The sequence below is a fragment of the Aotus nancymaae genome, unplaced genomic scaffold (assembly GCF_030222135.1).
Source record: "Aotus nancymaae isolate 86718 unplaced genomic scaffold, 86718_ANA_hifiasm-v0.15.2.pri h1tg000057l, whole genome shotgun sequence".
NCBI classification, from domain to species: domain Eukaryota; kingdom Metazoa; phylum Chordata; class Mammalia; order Primates; family Aotidae; genus Aotus; species Aotus nancymaae.
In genome coordinates this window covers 69,934,566-69,958,311 of record NW_026988471.1, presented here as the reverse complement: position 1 = coordinate 69,958,311, position 23,746 = coordinate 69,934,566, and the positions used below count along the sequence as shown (strand labels likewise).

Sequence of the window (23,746 nt, the reverse complement as noted above, 5' to 3'; positions counted from 1 at the left end):
GAGCCCAGGAGTTCAAGACCAGCCTGGACAGCATGACCTCATCTGTACAAAAAATAAAAATAAAAAAATCGGCTAGGTGTTGTGGTGTGCACTTGTAGTCCCAGCTGCTTGAGAGGCTGAGGTGGGAAGGATCTCTTGAGCCCTGGGGGTCTAGGGTGCAGTGAGCCATGATCTTGTCACTGTGCTCCAGCCTTGGTGACAGGGTGAGACCCTGTCCCTCCCTGCAAAAAAATGTGTATATAGATCCTCTCTCCCCATCCTTTTGCTTTTTTTCAAAAATAGTCCTATAGGGGCATATAAACAACACCCTCATTGGTTTTTAGGGCTTGGCTTCATGATGTAACAAGATATACTTAACCAGTTTCCTATTCATGAACACTTAGGTTGTTTTCAGTCTTGAAACTGAAACTCGGTATCCATTAAACATTAAACTGTATCCCAAACTGAAACTCTGTATCCATTAAAAAGTAACTCCCCATTCTTTCCCCCCAGACCTTGGCAAGCACCATTTAACTTTCTGCCTATAATCCCAGCTGCTCAGGAGGCTGAGACAGGAGAATCGCTTGAACCCAGGAGGTGGAGGTCGCAGTGAGCTGAGATCGTGCCACTGCACTCCAGCCTGGGCAACAGCGCAAGACTACAAGTCAAATAAATAAATAAATTTGAGTGGAATCAGACAGTGTGTGTCCTTTCCCATTTGGCTTATTTCACTTAGCATCATGCCTTCAAGGTTCATTGATGTTGTAGCATAAGTCAGAATTTTACTTCATTTTAAGGCTAAATAAGATTCCATTGCATGTTTATAGCACATTTTGTCTGTCTTTTCGTCAACCGATGGACTTTGGGGTCGGTTTCCGTCTTCTGACCATTGTGAATAATGCTATGAATATTGGTGTACAAATGTTGCTTTCTCAGTTCTTTTGGGTAGATAGCGAGAAGTAGAATTGCTGAATCATATGGTAATTTTTTTTAGGAATATGTATTTATTTTTATGCATGAAAAATATGATTCGGAAATAAGCCTACTAGACTCCTATTCTTCATACATTATTTTGCATTCCTGTCTCGGCCACTAGATGGGAGACTTGTTGAGAAGGACTAACGGGTTCCAGGTGCCCCTCAGGAACCCTCCCAGAGGTGTAGTAAATGCATCCAGCGCCTAGTGGGCGCCCTACGTGCCCGGCACAGGGTGAAGTGCGGGCGACACAAAGGTGCGGAACGTACCCCAAAAGAACAGCCCAGAGGGGAATTAGGCCTGAGGATGACCGATTAAAATCCCCCAACTCCTGACTGTGTCGCTTCCTGGATGTATGACCCAGGGCAAGGTAACTTCCTTTGGCCCCAGCTTCCCCATCCATAAAATGATTTACATCATCTGCTCAAATTTCCGGCAAGAATACACCTGGCCTTTATCACAGAGCGTGGCACATGTTAGGAATTCAATAATTTTGTCCGTCATCTGCGAAAGCAAGAGACAGTTTTGTGCGCAACCTGCCGGGAGGCAGGTTCTGAGGAGGTTGCTGGGGCGCGGTCAGGCGGTCCTGTCCCGCCCTGGATCCCTCTAGGCTGGCGCGGGAGTGCACAAGGAGGGGCTGGAGGCTGCACTCCGACTCCCAATACGGGCGCCTGGTCCCCTCCCCTGGGGACTGTCCCTCCTCCCCCGGGCTGCCGCCGCCTGCATTCGTTCCCCCCAGGGGAGCGGGGGAGCCTGGTGGTCTGCGAGCGCGGGGCAGCGGCGTTTGGCCCTCCTCTCCTGCGGGCGGCGCTAGCGCGAGCCTGGCCCCGGGCAACACTCGAGCCGGACTCCTCTCGGCGGCGGCGCACCGTCGTCCTGCCGTCCGCGGGGCGGAGACGCGGCGGCCGCGGCGGTGGCGGCTCTGTGTTGCCGGAGCCGAAGCGCGCAGGCCCGTCCCGGCGGCCGGGGAGCGGGCGGGGGCGCCATGTGGTTCATGTACGTGCTGAGCTGGCTGTCGCTCTTCATCCAGGTGGCCTTCATCACGCTGGCCGTCGGTGAGACTGCACGACCCCGGCCCGCGCGGGCTCCCGCCCCAGCATCGGTGCTCGTTGGGGGTCGCGTCGCGGGGGTTTCGGGGCCACTCGGGGTCCCCTGCCCTGCGCTCCCGGCCTTCGCCGTCCCAATCCCATCCCGCCTGGTCCTGCACCTTCTGCCGAGCCCTGCAGCCCGGCCTGACCGCGGCTTCTTCCAGGTGTCACAAAGTCCGCCCCGGCTGTGCACGGGACAGGCTGACTCGAGCGCCCCGCCCTTGCCTGCGGACCGCCAGCCGCTGCCGCTCCCACTCTTCCCCGGCCCGCCGCGCGGAACTTTTCCCCGCCGCCTACCGCTGCCTTTGCCCCTCTGGCCCTTCATACTTGCTTCTCTCTTCACCTTTGACACTTCCCCTCTGGCTAGTTCCCACTCCGCCTCAGTTGAGATATCATCTCCGGGAAGTCCACAGGGGTCGATGGTCCAGGAGTGCCCTGTCCTTTCCCTAAAGTAACATTTCTCACGCTGAACTCGTCTGTCTCTCCTCCCTACTTGTTCTCCTTCCCCTTCCCAAGCTGAGTCAGGGAAGGATCCTCGTCTGTCTTGTTCAGCTGTATCCTCAGCCCAAGGCCCTGGCTCTTGCCAAATGCCCAGCAGGTGTTTATTGAATACGTGAAATTCCGCTTTCTGAGGCAGAGGTTAGCATTGTACTGAGGCATCAAATGCAGACTTTCATTGATTTTTGTGGGATTTCTCCTTAGTTGCCCTGATAAAGTTTAACTTCTCCAGACTTGGAAGGGCAAACACATGGGATGTGTGGTTTGTTCTTGACCTTCTGGAGTCCATGAAGGGTGGATGGGGACTGGGCTGCAGAGAGAGGGGTGACCAGGATGGTGGGAGTGACCCTGGCTGATGGTCTCACTGCTTGCCCCTCTCCCCACCCCCCAGCGGCTGGACTCTATTACCTGGCAGAACTGATAGAAGAATACACAGTGGCCACCAGCAGAATCATAAAATACATGATCTGGGTAAGTGGCAACTTTCTCTAGGAGTCCTCCTCACTCTTTCGCCCTGCCTCAAAAGCAGGAAGCGGGGAGAATTTGGCATGGATGATGAGGCCTGTGTCTCTGCTGTTTCCTGAGCATACACTCTTACCTTCTTGCCCTGAGTGCTGTCTGTTATGTCTGCACTCCTGGGCCCAGGTGTTCCCTGACCTCCTTCCCCAAGTGGCGTTGTTTCACCACGGACCTTCTCCTCTAGTCCTTAAGGTGACAGTCAAGTGTACATTCTCTGGTGACAGGACCATGGCTTTGACTTTGCTTAGCTGTCTTCTGTCTTTAGCCCTTTGCTCTGTTCACAGCATTTAGAACTTAGAGGAGCCGTAAGACAGTTTTGAGTATTTGTTCATTACTGTCTTTTTTTTTTTTTTTTTTTTTGAGACGGAGTTTTGCTCTTGTTACCCAGGCTGGAGTGCAATGGCACGATCTCGGCTCACCGCAACCTCCGCCTCCTGGGTTCAGGCAATTCTCCTGCCTCAGCCTCCTGAGTAGCTGGGATTAAAGGCACGCACCACTGTGCCCAGCTAATTTTTTGTATTTTTTTAGTAGAGACGGGGTTTCACCATGTTGACCAGGATGGTCTCGATCTCTTGACCTTGTGATCCACCCGCCTCAGCCTCCCAAAGTACTGGGATTACAGGCGTGAGCCACCGCGCCCGGTCCCATTACTGTCTTTTTAATCGGATCAAGTGATTTGTCCTAAGAGGGGCACAGCTTCGCTGGCGTCGCCCTCCTTTGGTCTCATGGGAGGCTTCTCTTACTGAAGACACGGTCCTTGCCACTGATGTCAAAGCCATAGGGTGACTGCTGGTGGACAGACTTCCTTCAGCTGCAGGAAAGGCTGGGGGTAGGGGTGAGGGTAGGGGTGCCCTTGGATAGAAAGCGTCCACAGCCCCTCAAGTCGCCTGGTGTCGGCAGCCACTTGCACTCTGGGCATGGCCTGAAGTTGGGAGTTCACAGTGGAGACAAGACTGTAGCCCTCAGCTGTGGTCCAGAGGCCCAGCTTGTGGGTGTTGGCACAGGAATTAGCCCTTCATTCAGCCAACTGTCATTTGTTAAGCACTGACAACTGTAGGTCTTTCTGAGTCGTGTTTTTCAAACTGTAGGCTCCATTCATTATTGGGCTATGTAATTAATTCAGTAGGTTATGATCAGCATTTAAAAGGAACATAAATAGAATTGAAATTTGAGCTTTGATCATATGTATGTATATATGTGTTGGGGGTCACAGTGTTAAATGTTTTTCTCTTTATGGAGTTTCGCTCTTGTTGCCCAGGCTGGAGTGCAATGGCACCATCTTGGGTCATTGGAACTTCCGCCTCCTGGGTTCAAGTGATTCTCCTGCCTCAGCCTCCCTAGTAGCTGGGATTACTGGCATGTGCCACCATGCCTGGCTGATTTTGTATTTTTAGTAGAGACAGGGTTTCTCCATGTTGGTCAGGCTGGTCCCGAACTCCCAACCTCAAGTGATCCCCCAACCTTGGCCTCCCAAAGTGCTGGGATTACAGGCGTGGGCCACCGCACCTGGCAGATGTTTTTCTTACTGTGGGTTGCTGTCAAAAAGTTTGAGAAATGGGTTGGCTACAGTGGCTCACACCTGTAATCCCAGCACTTTGGAAGGCTATCAGATGTTTGAGACTAGCCTGGCCAACGTGGTGAAACCCTGTCTCTACTAAAGATACAAAAATTAGCTGAATGTGGTGGTGCACACCTATAGTCCCAACTACTCAGGAGGCTGAGGCAGGAGAATTGCTTGAACCCAGGAGATCTTGCCACTGCCCTCTAGCCTGGATGCCACTGCACTGTAGCCTGGATGACAGAGTGAGACTCCATCTCAAAAAAAAAAAAGTTGCCTTTGGGAGCAGAGTGTCTAGTTGGGGAGGCCAGACCTGTGAAATGAGGAGATTGAAGCATGAATCTAGTGCTGCCCTTAGCAGGCTGGGGGTTGGTGAGTCCAGAAGGGTTGCCTGGAAAAAGCGCCCTGCACTGTCTGCCTCTGGTTGTTTCAGTTCTCCACCGCTGTACTGATCGGCCTCTACATCTTTGAGCACTTCCCCACTAGCATGATTGGCGTGGGCCTCTTCACCAACCTCGTCTACTTTGGCCTCCTCCAGACCTTCCCCTTCATCATGTTGACCTCGCCTAACTTCATCCTGTCGTGTGGTGAGAGGGGACAGGGTTGGGGAGGCAGCGGACGTGGTTGGGTGTGCCCATCTCCATCCTGGGCGCTAAAGGGGATACAGAGAAAGGAAGTCAGCCGCTGAAGTCCTCCAGGAGGCCAGGCTGATTGGGAAGATGTGGTTGTCACTCCTGAGGACTCTAGAGCCCACCTTGGCTCTAGTGACTAAAATTTGTTGGAGTTGGGGGCTTAGACAGGGAGGGCTTTCCCAGAGAGGTAAGTTTGAAGAAGAGTTTGGGAAATAAGAGGTTGTGGATTGGCTGAGGCAGGGCCCCTAGCTGAGCAGTTCCAGCCTCAAAAAAATCACTTGGCCAGAAAAAGCCCAAAGCCCTTCTTTAGTAGGCAGGCAGGCAGGCAGCTCCCCATCCAGTCTTCTGACCCAAAGTCATGGTTAGGACTGGAGCCTCATAGGGCTGTGAGTGCCCTGCAGACTCTGGCCTGGTGTGAATGCCTCCTGGGGGCTGCAGCTTCTCATCTCATTCTCACTGGTTGCTGCTCCCTCAGGCTTGAGCCTGGGTGTGGAGGACCCAGTCTTCTTGGCTTCGCCCGGCCACCACTATCTGACCCTGGGGAATCATTGCCCTTCTTTGGGCCTTAGCTTCTCCATCTCTTTAGTGAGGATGTTTCTGAAAGAACTGTTGGGAGACTCAGTGGGCATATAGGAGCTGTGTATAGATATTTACAGATATTTGGAAAAGGCTTCGCAAAGTATTTTGGGTGCCAAGATTGTCATTGCTCCTGTTCATCATTACTGCCCACTCTAGCTTTTGGTCAGGGTATCAGATGGAGTTAGGGGCTTTTTAGAGTGACTTTTCTATTTCTGTGAGAGAGCCTAGAGAGTGAATATTATCCACACAGAGGGCATATTGTTAAAGCCAAACTGGTTTCTTCCTTGGGTGTTCGGTGTGATTTCACCAAAGAATTTGTTCAGCAGAGATTTGTTTAGGGAGCCCCTCCAAGGAGACCAGGCCCCTCTGTCCCAGGGAAAAACTCCTGCCCCCAACTCCTCAGCAGCAGGCTCCTCTGACTCTTGTCATTCCCTTGATCTGCCCTTTGATGCCTAAAAGAGTTTTTCCAAAAGATCTTGTAGGCACCAGCCACTATCCTACCTCCCATTATCTCTTAGCCCTAGAGTGTGGCTAGGCATAGCAGAACTATAGTCTTTGCCTTAGAATGGGAGAGGCAGGGGAGAAGAAAGGAGACATAGTCATTGCTGTCAGGTGTGTGTGAGGGGACAGTCAGTTTCAGGAGCCATGTTCTTTCTGGTGCCTGCCCTTCACCTCACCATGGGATCAGGCAGGGATGACTGTCTCTTGAGCAGCCTGTGTCCAGGATATGCACATGTGCCCTCTGTTGTAAACTCAGTTGCACACCAAGGAGGGGCAGCTGTGTGTGTCCAGAACTTACCAGTTCACACCAGTATGCCTTACCTTGGGGCAGGATGGGGAAGGACCCCCTCCCCCAGAACACTAAGGAACCCAAAGATTGCACCTCAAAGCATCTAGCAAGTCTTTTTTTTTTTTTTTATACTGTAAGTTCTGGGGCACATGTGCAGAACCTGCAGGTTTGTTACATAGGTATACACTATGTAACAGACATCATGTGCCATGATGGTTTGCTGCATCCATCACCCCCTCATCTACATTAGGTGTTTCTCCTAATGGCATCTAGCAAGTCTTGCCCTTTCGTTCTGGAGGAGTGACAGCCTTTGATTTGAGCAGGACTTCTCCCTGCTGCCCAGTTTGGAGTAGAGCCTCTTAAGGGCATCTAATCTGTGCACCTATGACTTCTCCCTACCTGCCACTGTGGGAGAGCTTTCTTTAGCACTCATATCCTCTAAAAACGAGGTTAATTGTCATGATGCTTTGGATTATGTAACATAGAAGTCTCATTTTTATAACATGCAAAGCACTTTCTTACCTTCTAATTTTACTCAGAATGCCTTGTGCAGTGGGCAAGTTGAGGCTCATTCTCCCGTTTTAACGGAAGAATGGGAAATAGTTCTAGGCAATAGCCTATACTGAGTTGAGTGTAAAGTCAGGCCTAAGACTCCCTGGAGGCTCCTAACTTCTGACGACCTTTTGAAGTGAAAAGTACAGCTTTCTCTCATTCCCCTTAAACTGACTGACTCTTCATTCCCTCAACAGGATTAGTGGTGGTGAATCATTACCTAGCATTTCAGTTTTTTGCAGAAGAATATTATCCCTTCTCAGAGGTAAGAAGTGTCCAGTATATTCAGCTGTTAACAGGGACAGGGGAGTAAAAGGGAACTTGCATGGTTTACTTTGTGAACTTAGCTATGATTTGAAACTGAATCTGTTCAAGGATTACATGTTTGAAAAAAAATAAAACATAGATGGTTAGAGAGAGCAGTGTGGATGGGGACAGAAGGCATAGATGGTTAGAGAAGGCAATGTGAGAGGCCGGGCGCAGTGGCTCACGCCTGTAATCCCAGCACTTTGGGAAGCTGAGGTGGGTGGATCACAAGGTCAGGAGTTCAAGACCAGCCTGGCCAACATGGGGAAACCCCATCTCTACTAAAGATACAAAAAGTAGCTGGGTATGGTAGTGGGCAGCGGTAATCCCAGCTACTCAGAGGCTGAGGCAGGAGAATCACTTGAACCCGGGAGGTGGAGGTTGCAGTGAGCTGAGATCACACCACTGCACTCCAGCCTGGGCAACAGAGCGAGAGTCCATCTCAAAAAAAAAAAAAAGAGAAGGCAGTGTGGATGGGAACAGAAGGTATAGATTGTTAGAGAGAGCAATGTGGATGGAGACAGAAGGGGCACATTTGGCTGAGGCAGGGAGGACACTGCTCTTCCTAAGTGAGTCCTTTGGGTTCCCCTCGGGGGGGGGTCATCTTGAGGTCAGGAAGGGGCACTAGGGTGGCCTTCTCTGACACAGTCCTCACAGGGCAAGGGTGGGCTGCAGTCCTGAGCCCCAACTTTTCCCGGTGGCTGCCAAGGTTTTCTTCCCTCATGATTTCTCCACACCCTCCTGCTCCAGTTTGAACCTCTGGGAAGAGCAAGGTCACTTCTTTGGGGAGTATGGGTCAGTCAGTCATGGCTTAGCACTTCATCTGCCTCCTTCAGTCCAGGGGAGTTGCTTCCTGGTGACCAAGATGTAGGGATTGTGCCCACATTCAATCATCTTCAGCCCCCACCTTTCCCCAGAGAAGTATTTCCATGTCTGAGGGTGGCTTTCCCCGCTTCCCAGGTCTGAGCCCCTGTTGGAGATCAGGTGTGGCCCTCTGTGCACTCTTGACCAACATGCAGTGACCACACCCAGCCCACTCTTGGCACCTCCAGGGTACCCTCTTCTTAGTCTCTCTTGTTGCCAGGTCCTGGCCTATTTCACTTTCTGCCTGTGGATAATTCCGTTTGCGTTTTTTGTGTCACTTTCGGCTGGGGAGAACGTCCTGCCCTCTACCATGCAGCCAGGAGGTGAGAAGGGGTTTTTAAGGGGCTGAGGTGGGAGCAAGCCAGCAAGGCTTGGGTTGGCAGGGGTCCACTGAGGGAACCAGAGTCTAGCCCTGTGTTGGGGACACCTGGGCTCAGAGTTGGGATAGCTGTGTCCACACACACACACACACACGAACCAGAGTCTAGCCCTGTGTTGGAGACACCTGGACTCAGAGTTGGGACAGCTGTGTACACACACACACACACACACACACACACACACACACACACACACGAACCAGAGTCTAGCCCTGTGTTGGAGACACCTGGACTCAGAGTTGGGACAGCTGTGTACACACACACACACACACACACACACACGAACCAGAGTCTAGCCCTGTGTTGGAGACACCTGGACTCAGAGTTGGGACAGCTGTGTACACACACACACACACACACACACACACACACACACACACACACACAAACCAGAGTCTAGCCCTGTGTTGGAGACACCTGGACTCAGAGTTGGGATAGCTGTGTACACACACACACACACACACACACACACACACACGAACCAGAGTCTAGCCCTATGTTGGAGACACCTGGACTCAGAGTTGGGATAGCTGTGTACACACACACACACTCACACACACACACACACACACTCTCTCTCTCTCACTCTCATCTTCTTGCCTGTGTCTCCACAGATGACGTCGTCTCCAATTATTTCACCAAAGGCAAGCGGGGCAAACGCTTAGGGATCCTGGTTGTCTTCTCCTTCATCAAAGAGGCCATTCTACCCAGTCGTCAGAAGATATACTGACCCCCACGCGGGCAGGATGTGGGGGCAAGATCAGGAGAGTCAGGCCCCTGGGCCTCTATGCCAGGTGGGGGCCGGAAGCCAGAAAGGCACCCAACACCAGCCCTGGCTTTCCTCCCCTCAACTCTGAAGCCCCATCCCTTTCCTCCTTGGTGGGGGCTCAGCTTGGCTCAGATCTGATGCTGCAGGAGGCTGTAACCTCAGAGGACACCAGGGAGGGTGGCAGAGCCTACTTAGCCAGGAGGCCGAGGTCCCGCAGCCCTCCCCTGTCCCTTTCAAGGTGGGTCAGGAGGTTCTGGCCCAGCTGGGGCAGGCAGAGCAGGGTCTGTGAAGCTGAAGAGCAGATGGTGACAAGTTCTCTGGGCAGGTGGCCATGAGGAGGGGCCATGGCTTGGCATGTCCAACAGAAATAGTTTTTGCTATTGAGCTGTGATTTCTGTCCAAATGCAGATTTCCATTTGAATAAAGCTTCTAGGTGGCACTGTTTGCCTTAATACCCTGACAGTTCATCTTCTTTTCTTCCTGCTAACCTTCTGCCCTGGACTGGACTCACTTTTGTGCTCCAGGGACTCCTTTTCTGGGTTTGGGTCTTGCCCTTCCTAAGGGACTGTTCTTGTAGCCCTTAGTGGGAAGAGGGCAGGGGTGAGGAGCTGAGCCTGCTCAGGCAGTGGGAAGTGGGCCTAGAGGCAGCCTCTCTGATGCACTCTCTTCCATCTCTTTCCCCAAGGCTCTGTGACTGTCAAACTGCGAGTAGGAGAGGGGACAATTTAGGACTGGGCTAGATTTTCAGAAGAACATCTACAATATCCTATTTATAAATCTTCCTCTGGGAAAAGGAGTGGTTTCTGGCTGAATGCTATCTTAGGCTCAAGGAGAAACAAAATAAAAATCAGCTTCCAGGCAGCCTGTTTTTAAAGAAATGGGACTAATGGGAGAAGCTGTTTGTCCCTGTAAAAGCATCCAAGGTCTGGCCCTATTCTGTGCACTCTTGGCTCCTGGGGAGATATCTCTGCCTTCTAAGAAGGCAGGCCAGGTCTTCAGCACAGACCAGCATTTGTTGACCTTGCACTCCAACTACAGTGCCTTGCAAGTGCTCAACCATACACATTGGAATGAAGTCTCCATGAGAGCCATTTCTGGCCATGTTCTATACCTCAAAGTGAGGCTGGCAGGTGCAGAGATGAACTGTACACATGTGATATCTTTAAGCCACTGGAAAACCCCCTGTGATTGAAAATATTTCCTCTATATCATGCCTGAAGTTCTATCATAGCCCTTCATTTCCTTGACTTTAGCATTTATCTTCTCTTAATACCAGCTTTCCCTTTCACCAGGAGGAAGAGCACATTTTGGTCTTCTCTCACAGTAACTGTGACGGCTAGGCCCTTTTTTCCTATGCAGACCAGGATACACAAAGCAGAGGACACTGGAGGCCAGCCTCATCCTCCCATTGGGCTGACAGCTGGCCCTTCTCTCCTCCCTCTGCTGCTTGGTTCCTCACCTTGATTATGTGGCTTTGCCCCCTCCACTCTATTACCAGTGTTCTCCCAGGGGTTGCTAAATCCAACGGACCCCTTTCATATCTTACTGGATCTGGGCAGCGTCTGACATGGCTGATCACCCCTTGCTTCTTGGATCGCACTTCCCTGGCACCTCTGTAGCTAGTTGTCCTCTTACCTCTCTGGCTGTTTCTTTCAGGCTCCTGTGCAGGCTTCACTTGCCCGTGCACAGTAGGGTCTTTCAGAGTTCTGTTGTGGGCTCCCTAGGGAAGCCCATCCATCTGGATGATTTCAGGGACTGCTGAGGCATTGAGAGTTGACTTCCAGCCCCAACATCCTTCCCGATCACCTGAACCACAGTTTTGCTGCCTTCTGGGTACATAGATGATTCAGGTCCACGGCCCAGATGGTACCTGCTGTCCTCTGCAAACCTGCCCCTTCTGGGTACTTGCCTTGGCCCTGAGATCACTCAGGAGCCAGACAGGAAACCTGCCTTCTATTCCTGTTTTCTCTTTCTGCCCACCATGTCCAGTTTCTCAAAGTGGTCAAGTCTACCTTAACATCTGTTGATTTGAGCCACTCCCACTGTTACCAGCTTTCAGCTGGCTTACTGTGACAGCCTCCTGCTGCTTCTCTATCCCGTGGCCAGACCTGTCTCCCTAAAATGCATTGCATAGCTGATCAAGTCACTCTCTGGCCTAAAACCCTCCATGGCTTCCCACTGCCCTCAGGATAAAGTCCGGATCCCTCAGCATGAATTGTGAGACTCATGGTGTCCTGGTCCCTGCTCACCTCTCTGGTCTCATCACTTGCCTTCTTGCATTCTGGGTCCCAGCCTCCTGTATCCAGAGATACTGTGGCTCTCTCTTGTCACTGATTCCACCTTTCTTTTGGTCACAGAGAAAGGGTACTTTCTCTGTCAAGTCTCAACTTGTCAAGTCTCAAACTTCCTCCAAGGAGGTTTAGCTATACCCTCTCCTCCCCAACCCCTACCCTGGCATACCACACAGATCACTCTGCGCTCACTGGCCTGCTTCATGGTCATCTTCCCACTAGACTGTAAGCTCCTTGAGGGCAAGGACTGTCCTGGAATTTTTGTATTAACAGTGCCTGGCTTGATGCCTGACACCTAGAAAGCACTCAATAAATGTTTGTTTAATGAATGAATTGTAGTGATGTGTACAAGGGGATACAGGGGAGCCAGTTAATTTTCTGGAGGAAGTACAAGTGCTTTCATAGACTCAGATGGAAACCACACATCCTTCCCCTCCCTGGATGTGCTGCCCATGCCTTCCGGAACTGCAGAAACCTCAGTGGCTGTTGGGAATAAGGATGGCAGCCCATAGTAGCAGGGAAGCCCATGCCAGAGAGACATACTAGCTGCTCTCCACCATTCTGGGTCTCAGCTTAGAGCCTGCAGCAGGAAGGGCTTAATCTGAACAAGGAACAGAATTTCCCATTAGGTCCTTCCATCCTGGAAGCCTGGGCCCTTCTGGGGTGGGAGGGCAGTGGGGGTGCCGAAGTATCACTTTTACAATGCCAGGGTGAAGGATAGCGACTGACCTCCCCCCAACTCTGAACCTAACTTGGATTTCCTGGGCGGTGGGGAGGGGGGCAGTGGCAGGTTGGGGGAGCAAGAAACTTATTTGCAGAGAGAAGGGAGGCCTGGGGTCTGGGCTTTTGATTGGAAAGGGACATTCCTGTTCTTCAGCTTGGGAGTGGGAAGCCCACAGGCATCTCTCCTTTCCTCCCCTCCCACAACGCGAATCGCCACACCTCAGGCCTTCACTGGGCTGCCTCAGGTGGAGAAGTAGCCACAATAACTTTATGGGTGGGTCTGCGGGCAGGGCAGGGCGGGGAGCCCTTGATGAGATTGCACAGCTGCCAGGAAGGCTTCATCAAATGTGTCACGGAGGTTCATGGTCAGAGTGTCGGTCCAGAAGGTGTCATCACCCAGGTGCCTCTTCCGGGGCACTTCCCTCATGCTGATGGGGTAAAAACCCTGGGGCACCTTCATTCTGTAAGGCCACACACGTGGATATAGCGTGCGGAGCATCACTTCAAAAGGCAGCTGTGGCACGGGCGCCACCCAGTGGCCATCCACTGTGTGCAGCCGCGCACCTCCGTGCCCGTCAGGTGTCACCTCCAGGAAGCCGCTGAAGTCGTGCTCCGGGCTAGGGTCTGGATGCACGCCCAGGCGGATGCCCTGTGGATGGCTGATCTGGGTGATGGGGGATCTGGCAGGATTGTTGCTAACATTCCACATAATGGGCCTCTTGACTGTGGGGTTCCTGTAGATGGGCTTGGGCATCTCTGTGGGCTGTGGCATGCATTGTAGGCGTGCCTCCACAGAGGGGTGGAAGCTCTTGGAACACTGCGATCCCCGTTGCTCTGGGGTCTTGGAGAGGGCCGTGGCCCGGGCTTGCTTGGTGTTAGAGACCAGAGAGCGGCCTGGGTGCAGCTTGCCGTGGAGCCACTTTCTGATAGCAGCTTCTCTGAGAATTTTGTGCTTTTTCTGCAACAGAGGGCACAAGACAGTCATGGAGGCCTGCTGCCCTCTGCTTCTGTGCAAGGAGGTCCTGTATCCATAGCCTTTGGAAACCGTGATCTGACGGATGAGGGAAACCCTGAGTCTGATGAGAGGAACACCTACCTTAGCCTGTGTTGCAAAGAGGGAGACAGCTTTTCTCAAGGGAGCCCCTGGGCTGATGGGGGAGACAAAGCACCTCTCCCACGGGGGAGATCTCCAATCTGATGGGGGAGATAGAGCCTCTGCCCTAGGTGAGCCTCCAGCTTGACATGGGAGACACAGTCCCTGACCTAGGGAAATCCTCAAGTCTTACAAAAAGACAAGTCCCCTCTTCTCCCTCCAAAGGAATCTTCAGTCTGATAGTGGAGACATGTCCTGCCATAAGAGAGTCTCTGGTGTGATGGGGGGAAAGGCAAATGGGAAGTGCAAACAGCATCCTTGACCCTGGAAGGAGGCAGTAGAAAGGAACGGATGGCCTGATGTGGACACACTTCATGGAAGTGGTGGGCCCTGAGAAGTCAGGTAGGGAGGATACAGTTGGCAGCCTCTCCAGGTCTGGTGGCAGCAACTCAATCTAGCTCTGTTCTTGCCTCCACTGGAGCCTTCCATATGTTGTCACAGAACCTCCCCCACCCCCATTGTCTCACTGTCTCACTCCCAGACTGTTGCTAAGCAATCAGGGGCTTTGGAGATTGACCCAGCTCCAGACGCAGGCTCTGCTTAGGCTAAGCCAATCACCATAATTCCATCAGACCTTGCCCCAGACCTAAGTCAATCAGCATATGGCTTTCCTTTAGTTCTAGCCAAGGAACAAGAATGGGCACTTGAGCAAATCGACGCCATAAGGATGAGGGGAGATGTAAGAAGCTTCTGAAAAAGGTTAGAGCTACAGGAAACAGATGGGCCTTGCCTCTTCTGGACAGTGTGTGACTCTGAGGACGGTGACCCTGACATCAGAGGAGGATAGGCTGAGGACTGGAGAGAAATGCCACTGAAACAGAGCGGGCATGCCGGAGTCACCAGCTCCAAAGCCCTCCCCACTTCAGGATTCACTTAAGATTCCCAGTATCTTCTGAGTTTTCTGGGTTTTGCACCCTATATAATTACACCTGCTTAAAATCCCTTCTTCCCCAGCCAAGGTCCGTCACTGATCTGGTCCCCTGCCAAATCTTGTCAGCCTCCAACTTACATCTGATCCTCAGCTGCTCTGAATTTTCAGTTCTCTGCATACATCATGTTCCCAGGTGCCTCTATGCCTTTCCACGTGGCTGCTCTTTATGCAGGTCAGCCCTTCCCTCCTTCATGTAGCCAGTTGCTGCACATGTTTAAAGACTCCTCTTATGCATCATCCCTCCTGACACCCTCCTGGACCCTCTCCCCTTGATGGGGATGTAACCTGCCTCCTCTGCTAGACTTTAAGCTCCTTGAGCATGGGGGTCACATATCCATCTTTGGACCTCAGGGTCTAGCAGGTGCCTGGCGCAGAGTGAATGCCCAGTGCCTGCTGGAAGGAAGGGTGGATCTTTTTAACCAGAGTGTGAGACCCAATTACAGGCAGGGCCTTGGTCTCGTTGGAGGTTCTCATCCTGAAAGAGGAAGTGCACTAGGAGGGGCCCAGAAATATTTGCGAATCTAAGCTTGCTTAAATTGACTTTCTAACACAAGATAAGACTTTTGACCAAAAGCCTGGCTTATTTAAAAGAGTGGAATTTCAGTCAGAGTACGGGGTGTTAGTACAGGGGAAAGGGTGGTTCTTTATGGGTGTGTGCTTCTAGCTACTCCTCTACAATATGTGGGTCACTGTCCCCTCTGCTCAAATGCCTGGATAGCAGCTGGTGCCTGGCCCCCCCCGCCCCGCCTTCCCCTTACTTGATACTCAATCAGGTAGTTGTGCTCCATGAGAGCCAGCTGGCTCTTGAATGTCTTCATTTTCCCCATCTCACGGGCGAAATCCTTCTTGTCTTTTTTCCACATGGCATCCTTCAAGAACCTGGTGCCAAGGTCGGGGTGGGGGTGTCATCCCACAGTGACAGAGCTTCCACCTGGGCTGGGAAGACTGGCTGCTGCTGAGGGCTTGGAGGGGGGTGAGGGGAGCTGCCAGAGGGAGATGAGCGAGATGAGCCGTCCCCGTTGCCCAGGGTCTCTGGCTCCCTACTTCCTTTAGGTGAAAGAGGAAAGTCCTTGATGACCTGGTCACCACCCTCCTGCTGAGGAGCCAAGGACCCCAGGGCAGGGAAGGAGGGCAGTGATCAACCTAGAGGGCAGGGGACCTGGGCAGACTTACCCCCCAGCCCAGGCGATGAGGTGATTGCCTCATTCTAAATATCCTGGGCTGTAGACGCATCCCCCAGCTGTCTGGCTTCCCAATCCTCCCCTTAAAGGCTCAGCCGTGGTGAGGGCCCTAGGGAGAAGGCTGGGGGAAGGGAAGGGAGTGGTAGGCTGCAAGTGGTTCTCACACTCTTACCGGGCACAGGCACGGTGGTTCCATATTTTGCAGAAGTCAATGGGTTTGTAGCCCATAGCATCTTGGGCATGGACGTTGGCACCACTCTGCACCAGGACCTTCACACAGTCTAGCAGGCCCTCACGGGCTGCCAGGTGCAGGGGCGTGGAGCCGTTGCAGGTCTGACTGTGGAAGGCCCCGCCAGTGGGGATGAGGACAGATAGGAAAGAGAAAGGGCAACTGCCCATCAGATAGATGGACACACCAGTTTCCAGGCCCTGCTCTACTATTAGGGTTATTGGGTGACCCTAGCTATGTCTCTTCCCCTTTCGGTACGTCAATTTCCTTTACTGTAGAGGGAGGGATTGGATACGTGAATAGTACAAATCTGACTTTAGGAGGTATGTAACAGTTAAGGACTGCTAGAAGGAGAGCTGGCTTGTTTCAGAGACCACTAACCTCAACCACTCTTAAACCAACCAGCCCTCTGCCATTTCCCTATGCCTCACCACGACCCACAAGAGCTGCATGACCTGAGCCTAACCTCCTCGATCTCATCCTTTGACCTTGCCCACTCTTTCCCAACACATGGTCTTTGCATATGATGTTCTCTCTACCTGGAACACTTTTCCCTGGCTCTTTGCATGGCTGGCTCACTCTCAGTCTTCAGGTTGCAATTTAAATGTCACCTCCTTAGAGGTGATTGCTTCATCCAAAATAGATCTTCCCCCTACCGGCTTTACTCCCCACTCCATCACCATGTTTATTTCTTTCATAACCACTTCCCATGCTCTGTCAGGATTTTGTTCACTTATTTGTTTGCTGATTTGCTGTCTGCTCCTGCACTAGTATGTCAGCTTCATGAGGAGAGGGACCATTTGTGACTCTAGCATAGTGCTTAGCACATAGTGCATGCTTGATACTTTGAATGCATGCAGTCTCCTATATGCCATGCACTATTCAGTGATCACAGCAGTCCCATGTGATAGGCACTACCATTCTCTCAAATTTCAGTTGAAGACATTGAGACAGAGGTTCCCAAACTTAGCTACAAGTTAGAAGCACCTGGGGATCTTTTCTGACTTCCAAAGCCCAGCTCACACTACAGACCAAAAATCACAGCCTTTGGATCGGAACACAGGTGTTCATATTTTTTAAACTCCCTAGGTGATTCCAGTGTACACCTAAGTTTGGGAACCAGGGCAGTTTGGGAACCAGGGCAGTTTGGGAACCAGGGCAGTTTGGGAACCAGGGCAGTGGGGCTTAGAGATTGAGTGACTTGCCTAAGGTCCTACTGTCTGCTAGCAAGTTGCAGAGCTGGCATGGGGACTAGATCTGTCCTCTCCCAAAGCCCAGTCTCTTTAACTACTACACCATGTGGGTTCCAGATTGCTTTATGTGGGACCCAATCCTTATCACCTCCCACAGCCCCTCTGCCTGTCCTGCATGGATTTGTCTGCCTGGAAGTGGGGCTCCTGTGCCCATGCCCGCAGCCTCCCTCCTGAAGCAGGCTGGACTCACACATTGAGGGCTGCCCCTTTCTCCAGCAGGTAGTAGATGCAGGGGAGGGCCACACTAGTGTTGTCCCTGTGGATGACGAGGTGCAGGGGGGTCTGGCTATCATTTGTCAGCAGGTCCACGGGAAACTTGTACTCCTCTACCAGGACCTGCAGGCATGCGAGCTTGCCCCGTTGGGCTGCGAAGTGGATGGCAGTGAAGCCCTGTGAGGTCCAGAGTAGGCAGGAAGAGGCTGAGTGGGGTTGAGGTCCCAGGGTCCATAACTTAATTTATATAAATCTACTCTCTTCCCTGTGTCCCTAGGAATGCTCACACCCCTTTGCTAATTAACCAGTGTGTGTTCGTCAGACCACCCAACCTCCCTGTCCCCAAAATGGTCCTTCCACAGCCAGAAGATGAGTTAAATTAGGAGAATGTACCCAGAAAAGGACATCTCTTCTCCAGGTGACCCCTCCGAGCTGAGTAGCGAGAGAGGGACCTCGGTCCTTGCCCCCACACTGAAGGCCTTACCTTGTTGTTGGTGGGGATTTCCCCGAGGCTCTGGTTCAGACAGAACCGCAGCCATTCCACGTTGCCCACAGCGGCCGCGATCAGCTGATAGTAGCTCCGGATCGCCGTCTGGTGGATTGCCATCTGGTGGATCGCTGCCTGGTCGGACTCCTCGCTGGGACTGGGGTCAGCGCAGGGCGGGTGAGCGAGGCAGGGCGGGGAGGGTGGTGCGTGGCGAGGGCAGTAGCCTGTGCTCGAAGGCTGTCGGCGAGGCCCGGCAGGGGCGGGCTGGTGGGCGGGGCAGTGGGGAATCGACCGTGGGCCACAGCCCGGGCACCTCTTGGGAGGCGATCTCTGGCCCCCGCCCGGCTCTCCGGGCTTCTCGGGCCGCAGCCTCTGCCTCTGCCGTCTTGATCCATGCAGGACCAAGGAGGGGCTGGGCCGGGTTCTAGCGCCCCGCAGCCGGACACCTTCTCCCCCGACCCACCTGGGCTGCTTGGACTCTGTCAGTCCAGGTGGCCTTCAAGGAGACTTTGTTCGCCCGCTGCATGGAGCCACGTGGAACTGGCTGCGGCCGAGCCCCTCTCCCTTCTCCCCTTTCTGAGTGCCAGCTTCCCGAGCCCGCCCGCCGAGCGGTGCTGCCCGCGGAGGACATCGAGGGGCTGGAACTACGACCTAGACTGGGCGGGCTGTCCACCCACCCGCCAGCGCCTCGCCCCCGGGGGCCGCTCTTTCCCGACCCCTTCTGGGCCGCCAGGGTCCGGCCGCCTCGCTCGCTGGAGAGGCAGAGACCCGGCGCCTCCAGGGACCCTGCCCGCCTGCCGCTCCCCACCCGCCGTTCTGCTCCCAGCCGGAGCCAAACCCCTCACCCAACCTCCCAGCCCTGCTGCCGGGGAAGCTCAGCATCAAACACGCAAACAACAAAGTCGCTTGGCTTTTGTTTCCAATTATCAAACTAATAAGTAGAAAACAGAAATGTTCAATGTGGAAACAAAAAATGACCATCCCACCACCCACAGAAATCACGATCTGTTGCAATTTATATGCATATCATGACTGTTTTTTGTTTTTTTGCATCTTTTTTCATTTAATAGCATTATATTATGAGCTAGCACCCATTATCATTCTACATACTGAACGTACATTATGATACAACCACAGCCCAACGTCATAATGGCTGTGCCATTGTTTCACCTGTGCTGCCGTGAACAAAATGGCTCAGCTCTGGTTGTTTTCTTAGCATGGATTTCTGGGAGTGGAATCACTAGGTGAAAGGGAATGAATATTTTTTAGCTGTCAATATGGGATTGGAAACTGCCTTCCAGGAAGATTATATGTTCCCTTCCACTTCCACCTGCAGTGAAGCGGGTGCACTGCACATCAGCCATGTGGCTTTGGACAAGTTACTTGCCTTAGTTTCTGCACCAGCAAGATGGGGATAATAGAGCCTACTTTATAAGGAATGAAGGAATTCAAACAACGAGCTAGCAGAGAGGCACTACCTGCGAATCTGCTGTTACTCAAAGAGGAGCTATTCAAACCATTGCTAGCATTGGGTATTAGGATTTTAAGTAAACGTTCACTAATTTGGCAGCGGAAATGATGTTCTAGTGCGGCTCCTTAATCACCAACAAGGTTCAACATGTAATTATCGGTGTTTTTGCCTTCTAGGAATTCTCTTTTTATGCACATTGTTCTTCGAGGGCCTTCATGTGTTTCCTACTGTAAAACTTACTAGCATAGTAAGCCTTTATGTATGTTATATTTGTTGTCAATATTTTCCCCAGTTTGCCTTTTGACTTTTTAGAATAGATAGTAACCAAGCAATAACTGTGGCTTGAATCAATGTTGTCTTCCTGAGCCGTCCACATTCTTACCCTTCTCAACAGGAATGACCCCAAGTTTGTCAGAAGGCTCCTGTGGCTCCAGGATCAATTCTGCGCATATCTGACTACATCACTCCACTTCTACCGTGCTCTCTCCTCTGTACCCCAACATTCCAGGTATTCCCTAAGAAAAGGACAGAAAGTCCCCTAAAACCACAGGGATCTGCAGAGAGGGACAAGAATACAGATTATCCACCCATAAGCACCTTTCTCTTTTTCCAAGGAACCCTATTCTGAGAGCCCATTTGCCCCCCAACCCCAGTGGTCAGGACTCAGCACACCTGCCAAACACCTTCAAAACTAGCAAATCATGCTGGCTATCTGCTCCAGGTAGGGCCTTAGCAACTGGCTTCAAGCTGAGATAAAGTGAAATGCTTTGCAGGGACAAAGTTTGAGGATTTCCTGGGCTATTGTTGCTTCTGGAGTGTTATGATTCTAATAATGACAACAGGACCTTGTGTATGTGGTGGGGTTGGAGACAGCATCTCAGTACTCCTCTCCAAGTTCATCGTCACTCTCTTGACCTGGAGTATCTTATATCTCTATACCAGTGTTTTGCAACCCTGGCTGTACAAATACCAATGCAGGGGTTAGGTATTGATTTAGGTTAATTCATCTGGTCTGGGGCCTGGGTGTTGGTACTTGTAAAGTTCTCCAGGTTATTCTCGTATGTAGCCAGGGTTGAGAACCACTTTGAGGCCTTTCTGCCTCAGTCCTCTTTCTAGGGAGGCAAGAGGCTTCAGGTGATTTTGAGGGAGAAGGGTCAATAGAGTAAGGCAGGAAGATATGGGAAACTAGCAAAGTCCCTGGGAGGAGAGAGTGTGTCCCCCTAAAGACCCCTTGGCCACAGCCATGCAGCTGGGCAAACAGTTAACGTCCAGTGGAACAACAGAAGCTGGACCATGAGAAGGGCAGACAACAGAAAATGCCCAGAGAAAAAGGTTTTATTTCTTCTTTGGAAGGTGATGGTAAGGGTATGTCTCCAGAATAACTGGTTCTACAGCTCCAGGCAAGGGAGATGGAAGGCTGAGGGGAGCAGGCCCATCAGGGAGAAGTGGGGCCAGGACCTAGAGAGGCGCTGTCTGTACACTCCAGGGCCAGTACCCAAGGCCAGATGCTCCCCATCTATTTTCTTTCTTTCTTTCTTTTTTTAAATTTTTTTGAGATGAAGTCTCCCTCTGTCACCAGGCTGGAGTGCAGTGGTACGATCTCAGCTCACTGCAACCTCCACCTCCCTGATTCAAGAGATTCTCCTGCCTCAGCCTCCCCAGTAGCTGGGACTACAGGTGTGTGCCACCATGCTCAGCTAATTTTTGTATTTTTGGTAGAAACGAGGTTTCACCATGTTGGCCAGGATGGTCTTAATCTCTTGACCTCGTGATCCACCCACCTCGGCAGCACTTTGGGAGGCCGAGGAGGGCGGATCACTTCAGGTCAGGAGTTTGAGACCGACCTGGCCAATGTGGCAAAACCCCGTCTCTACTAAAAGTACAAAAATTAGCTGAGTTTAGTGGCGCCTGCCTGTAGTCCCAGCTACTCGGGTAGCTGAGACAGGAGAATCACTTGAACCCGGAAGGTGGAGGTTGCAGTGAGCTGAGGTCGTGCCACTGCACTCCAGCCTGGTGACAGAGTGAGAACTCCGTCTCAACAACAGCAACAACAACAACAACACCTCAAAAAACTATAAAACTCTTAGAAGAAAACATAAGCATAAATCACTGTGACCTTAGATTAGGCAATAGGTTCTTAGATATGACACCAAAAGAAAAAATAAGCAAGAAATCATCAAAATTAAACACTTTTTTGATTTAAAGGACATCATCAAGAAAGTGAACAGACACACACACAGAATGAGAGAAAATATTTGCAAATCATTGGTGAAGGACTAGAATTGGTATGTCAAATATGTGAACAAATCTTACAACTCAATAATAGAATGACTACCCAGTTTAAAATGGGCAAAGGATGTGAATAGATAATTTCTCCAAAGAAGATATACAAATGATCGATAAGCACGGGAAAAGATGGCCAACATCATTCATTGGTAGGAAAATGAAAATCAAAACCACAATGAGATACCAGTTTGTACCCACTATTATGGCTGTAATGAAAAGGACAGGTAATAAGGGTTGCTGAGGATGTGGAGAAACTGGAACCCTCATACACTGCTGGGGGAAATGGAAAATGGCGCACCCACTTTGGAAAGCAGCTGGCAGTTCTTCAAAACATTAAGCTGAGTTACCATCCAACCCAGCAATTCCACTGCTAGTTATCTACCTAAGAGAAATGAAAACATGTCCTCATAAAAACTTGCACAGGAATGCTCATAGTAGCAGTATGCATAATAGCAAAAAAAGTGGAAACACATGTCCAGAAACAAAAGGTGGTAAATCCATTCTGTGAAATATTGCAATAAAAAGAAATGAAGCACTGATGCATGCATGGATGAACCTTGAAAATATTTTGCTAAGAAGCAAGTCACAAAAGACCACATATTGGTCAGGTGCAGTGGCTCACACCTGTAATCCCAGCACTTTGGGAGGTTGAGATGGGAGGGTCATGAGATCAGGAGTTCAAGACCAGCCTGACCAACATGGTGAAACCCCATCTCTACTAAAAATAAAAAAAAAAAAGCTGGGCAGGGAACACATGCCTGTAATCTCAGCTACTTGGGAGGCTGAGGCAGGAGAATTGCTTGAACCCTGGAGGCAGATGTTGTGGTGAGCCGAGATCGTGCCATTGCACTCCAGCCTGGATGACAGAGCAGGACTTTGTCTCAAAAAACAAAGAAACCAAAACCAAAAAAAAAAAAAACAAAAAAACCCACATATTGTATGATTCCATTTATATGGAATATCCGGAACAGACAAATCCATAGACACAAAATAGGCTAGTAGTTGCTTAGGACTGAGGAGTAAATGGATTGTGGGAGGTGTTGAGAGGTGAAAGCTAGGGGTGCAGGGTTTCTTTTTTGGGGTAATGACAATGTTCTTAATATGATTGTGGCCATGGATGCACAACTCCATGAATGTACCAAAAGCTTAAGTCATACAATTATAAATAGGTAAATTGTATGGTATAGGAATTATACCTCAATAAAGCTGTTATTAAATAAAAACAACTCTTTGCCCTATGGACACTCAAAGCTTTCCCCAAGATGGCTGTAAATTATCTTGGGAATGGGAATGGGGAGGGCCTCCTTTGGTGCTAGCTCTTGATTCAATAATTCTGACCTCATCTACAACATGTTTACCTAGAAACAAAACTTAGGTCTTTGCTGAAGTTCTATCCTCCCAAACCACCCTTCTTCCCCTTCCTAGGAAGCATTCGTGATTTCACTGTAGATGGGGCAGGGGAGACGGAGGAGGGATTGATATTACAGAAAAGTTAGCAGCTTTCAAAGGAACTTCAGGCAGCCTAATTTATAGAATGCTCTTCATCCATTTCTTAACTGGGGATCTTTGTTCAGCCTTCTGCACTCATGCCCCCCATGTCCTTCAGGGTATCTCCCTAGCAACTCTCCTCCCTTCCTGTCTGGAGCAAACCAAATTCTCCCTAGCATCTCTCAGGCGGAGATAATTAGAGTCACACACATCTTTTGTGGCCTTGGTTGTCCCACTCCAAGGCTCCTGAGCTCACGTTCCACATGAAATTAATCAAGATATTTGTTTGTTATTGTATTTTTAGTAGACACAGGGTTTCACCATGTTGGCCAGGCTGGTCTCGAACTCCTGACCTCAAGTGATCCCTGCCTTGGCCTCCCAAAGTGCTGGGATTACAGGCTTAAGCCACTGCACCCGGCTTAAATTTAATTTTTAATTTTTTTTTTAAAGAGACGTAGTCTCTCTATGTTGCCCAGGCTGGAGTGCAGTGGCTATCCACAGGCACGATCCCGCTATTGATCAACACTGGAGTTATGACCTACTTGGTTTCA

At 51.0% G+C, this 23,746-nt stretch overlaps 2 protein-coding genes across 3 annotated transcripts; one reads left to right on the top strand and one right to left on the bottom strand.

Annotated features, from left to right (window-relative positions):
• Positions 1–945: 945 nt before the first annotated feature.
• TEX261 (testis expressed 261) lies at positions 946–12,109 on the top strand. Of its 2 annotated transcripts, none has more exons than XM_012475670.3 (6): positions 946–1,324; positions 2,932–3,011; positions 5,051–5,204; positions 7,368–7,435; positions 8,561–8,663; positions 9,335–12,109. In XM_012475670.3, exons 1-6 carry the CDS (start codon positions 1,306–1,308, stop codon positions 9,448–9,450), a joined length of 540 nt encoding a protein of 179 aa, XP_012331093.1. In that variant the 5' UTR covers positions 946–1,305; the 3' UTR covers positions 9,451–12,109. The 2 variants fall into 2 exon arrangements, with proteins under 2 accessions (XP_012331093.1, XP_012331092.1); XM_012475669.2 differs by lacking the exon at positions 946–1,324 and adding an exon at positions 1,831–2,009.
• ANKRD53 (ankyrin repeat domain 53) lies at positions 12,102–18,581 on the bottom strand. Its single transcript, XM_064364215.1, is given in 8 exon segments — positions 12,102–13,461; positions 15,346–15,466; positions 15,941–16,105; positions 17,441–17,640; positions 17,948–18,129; positions 18,132–18,214; positions 18,414–18,431; positions 18,433–18,581. Coding segments are annotated over 8 exon segments (1,608 nt in total). The 3' UTR covers positions 12,102–12,771.
• Positions 18,582–23,746: the final 5,165 nt, after the last annotated feature.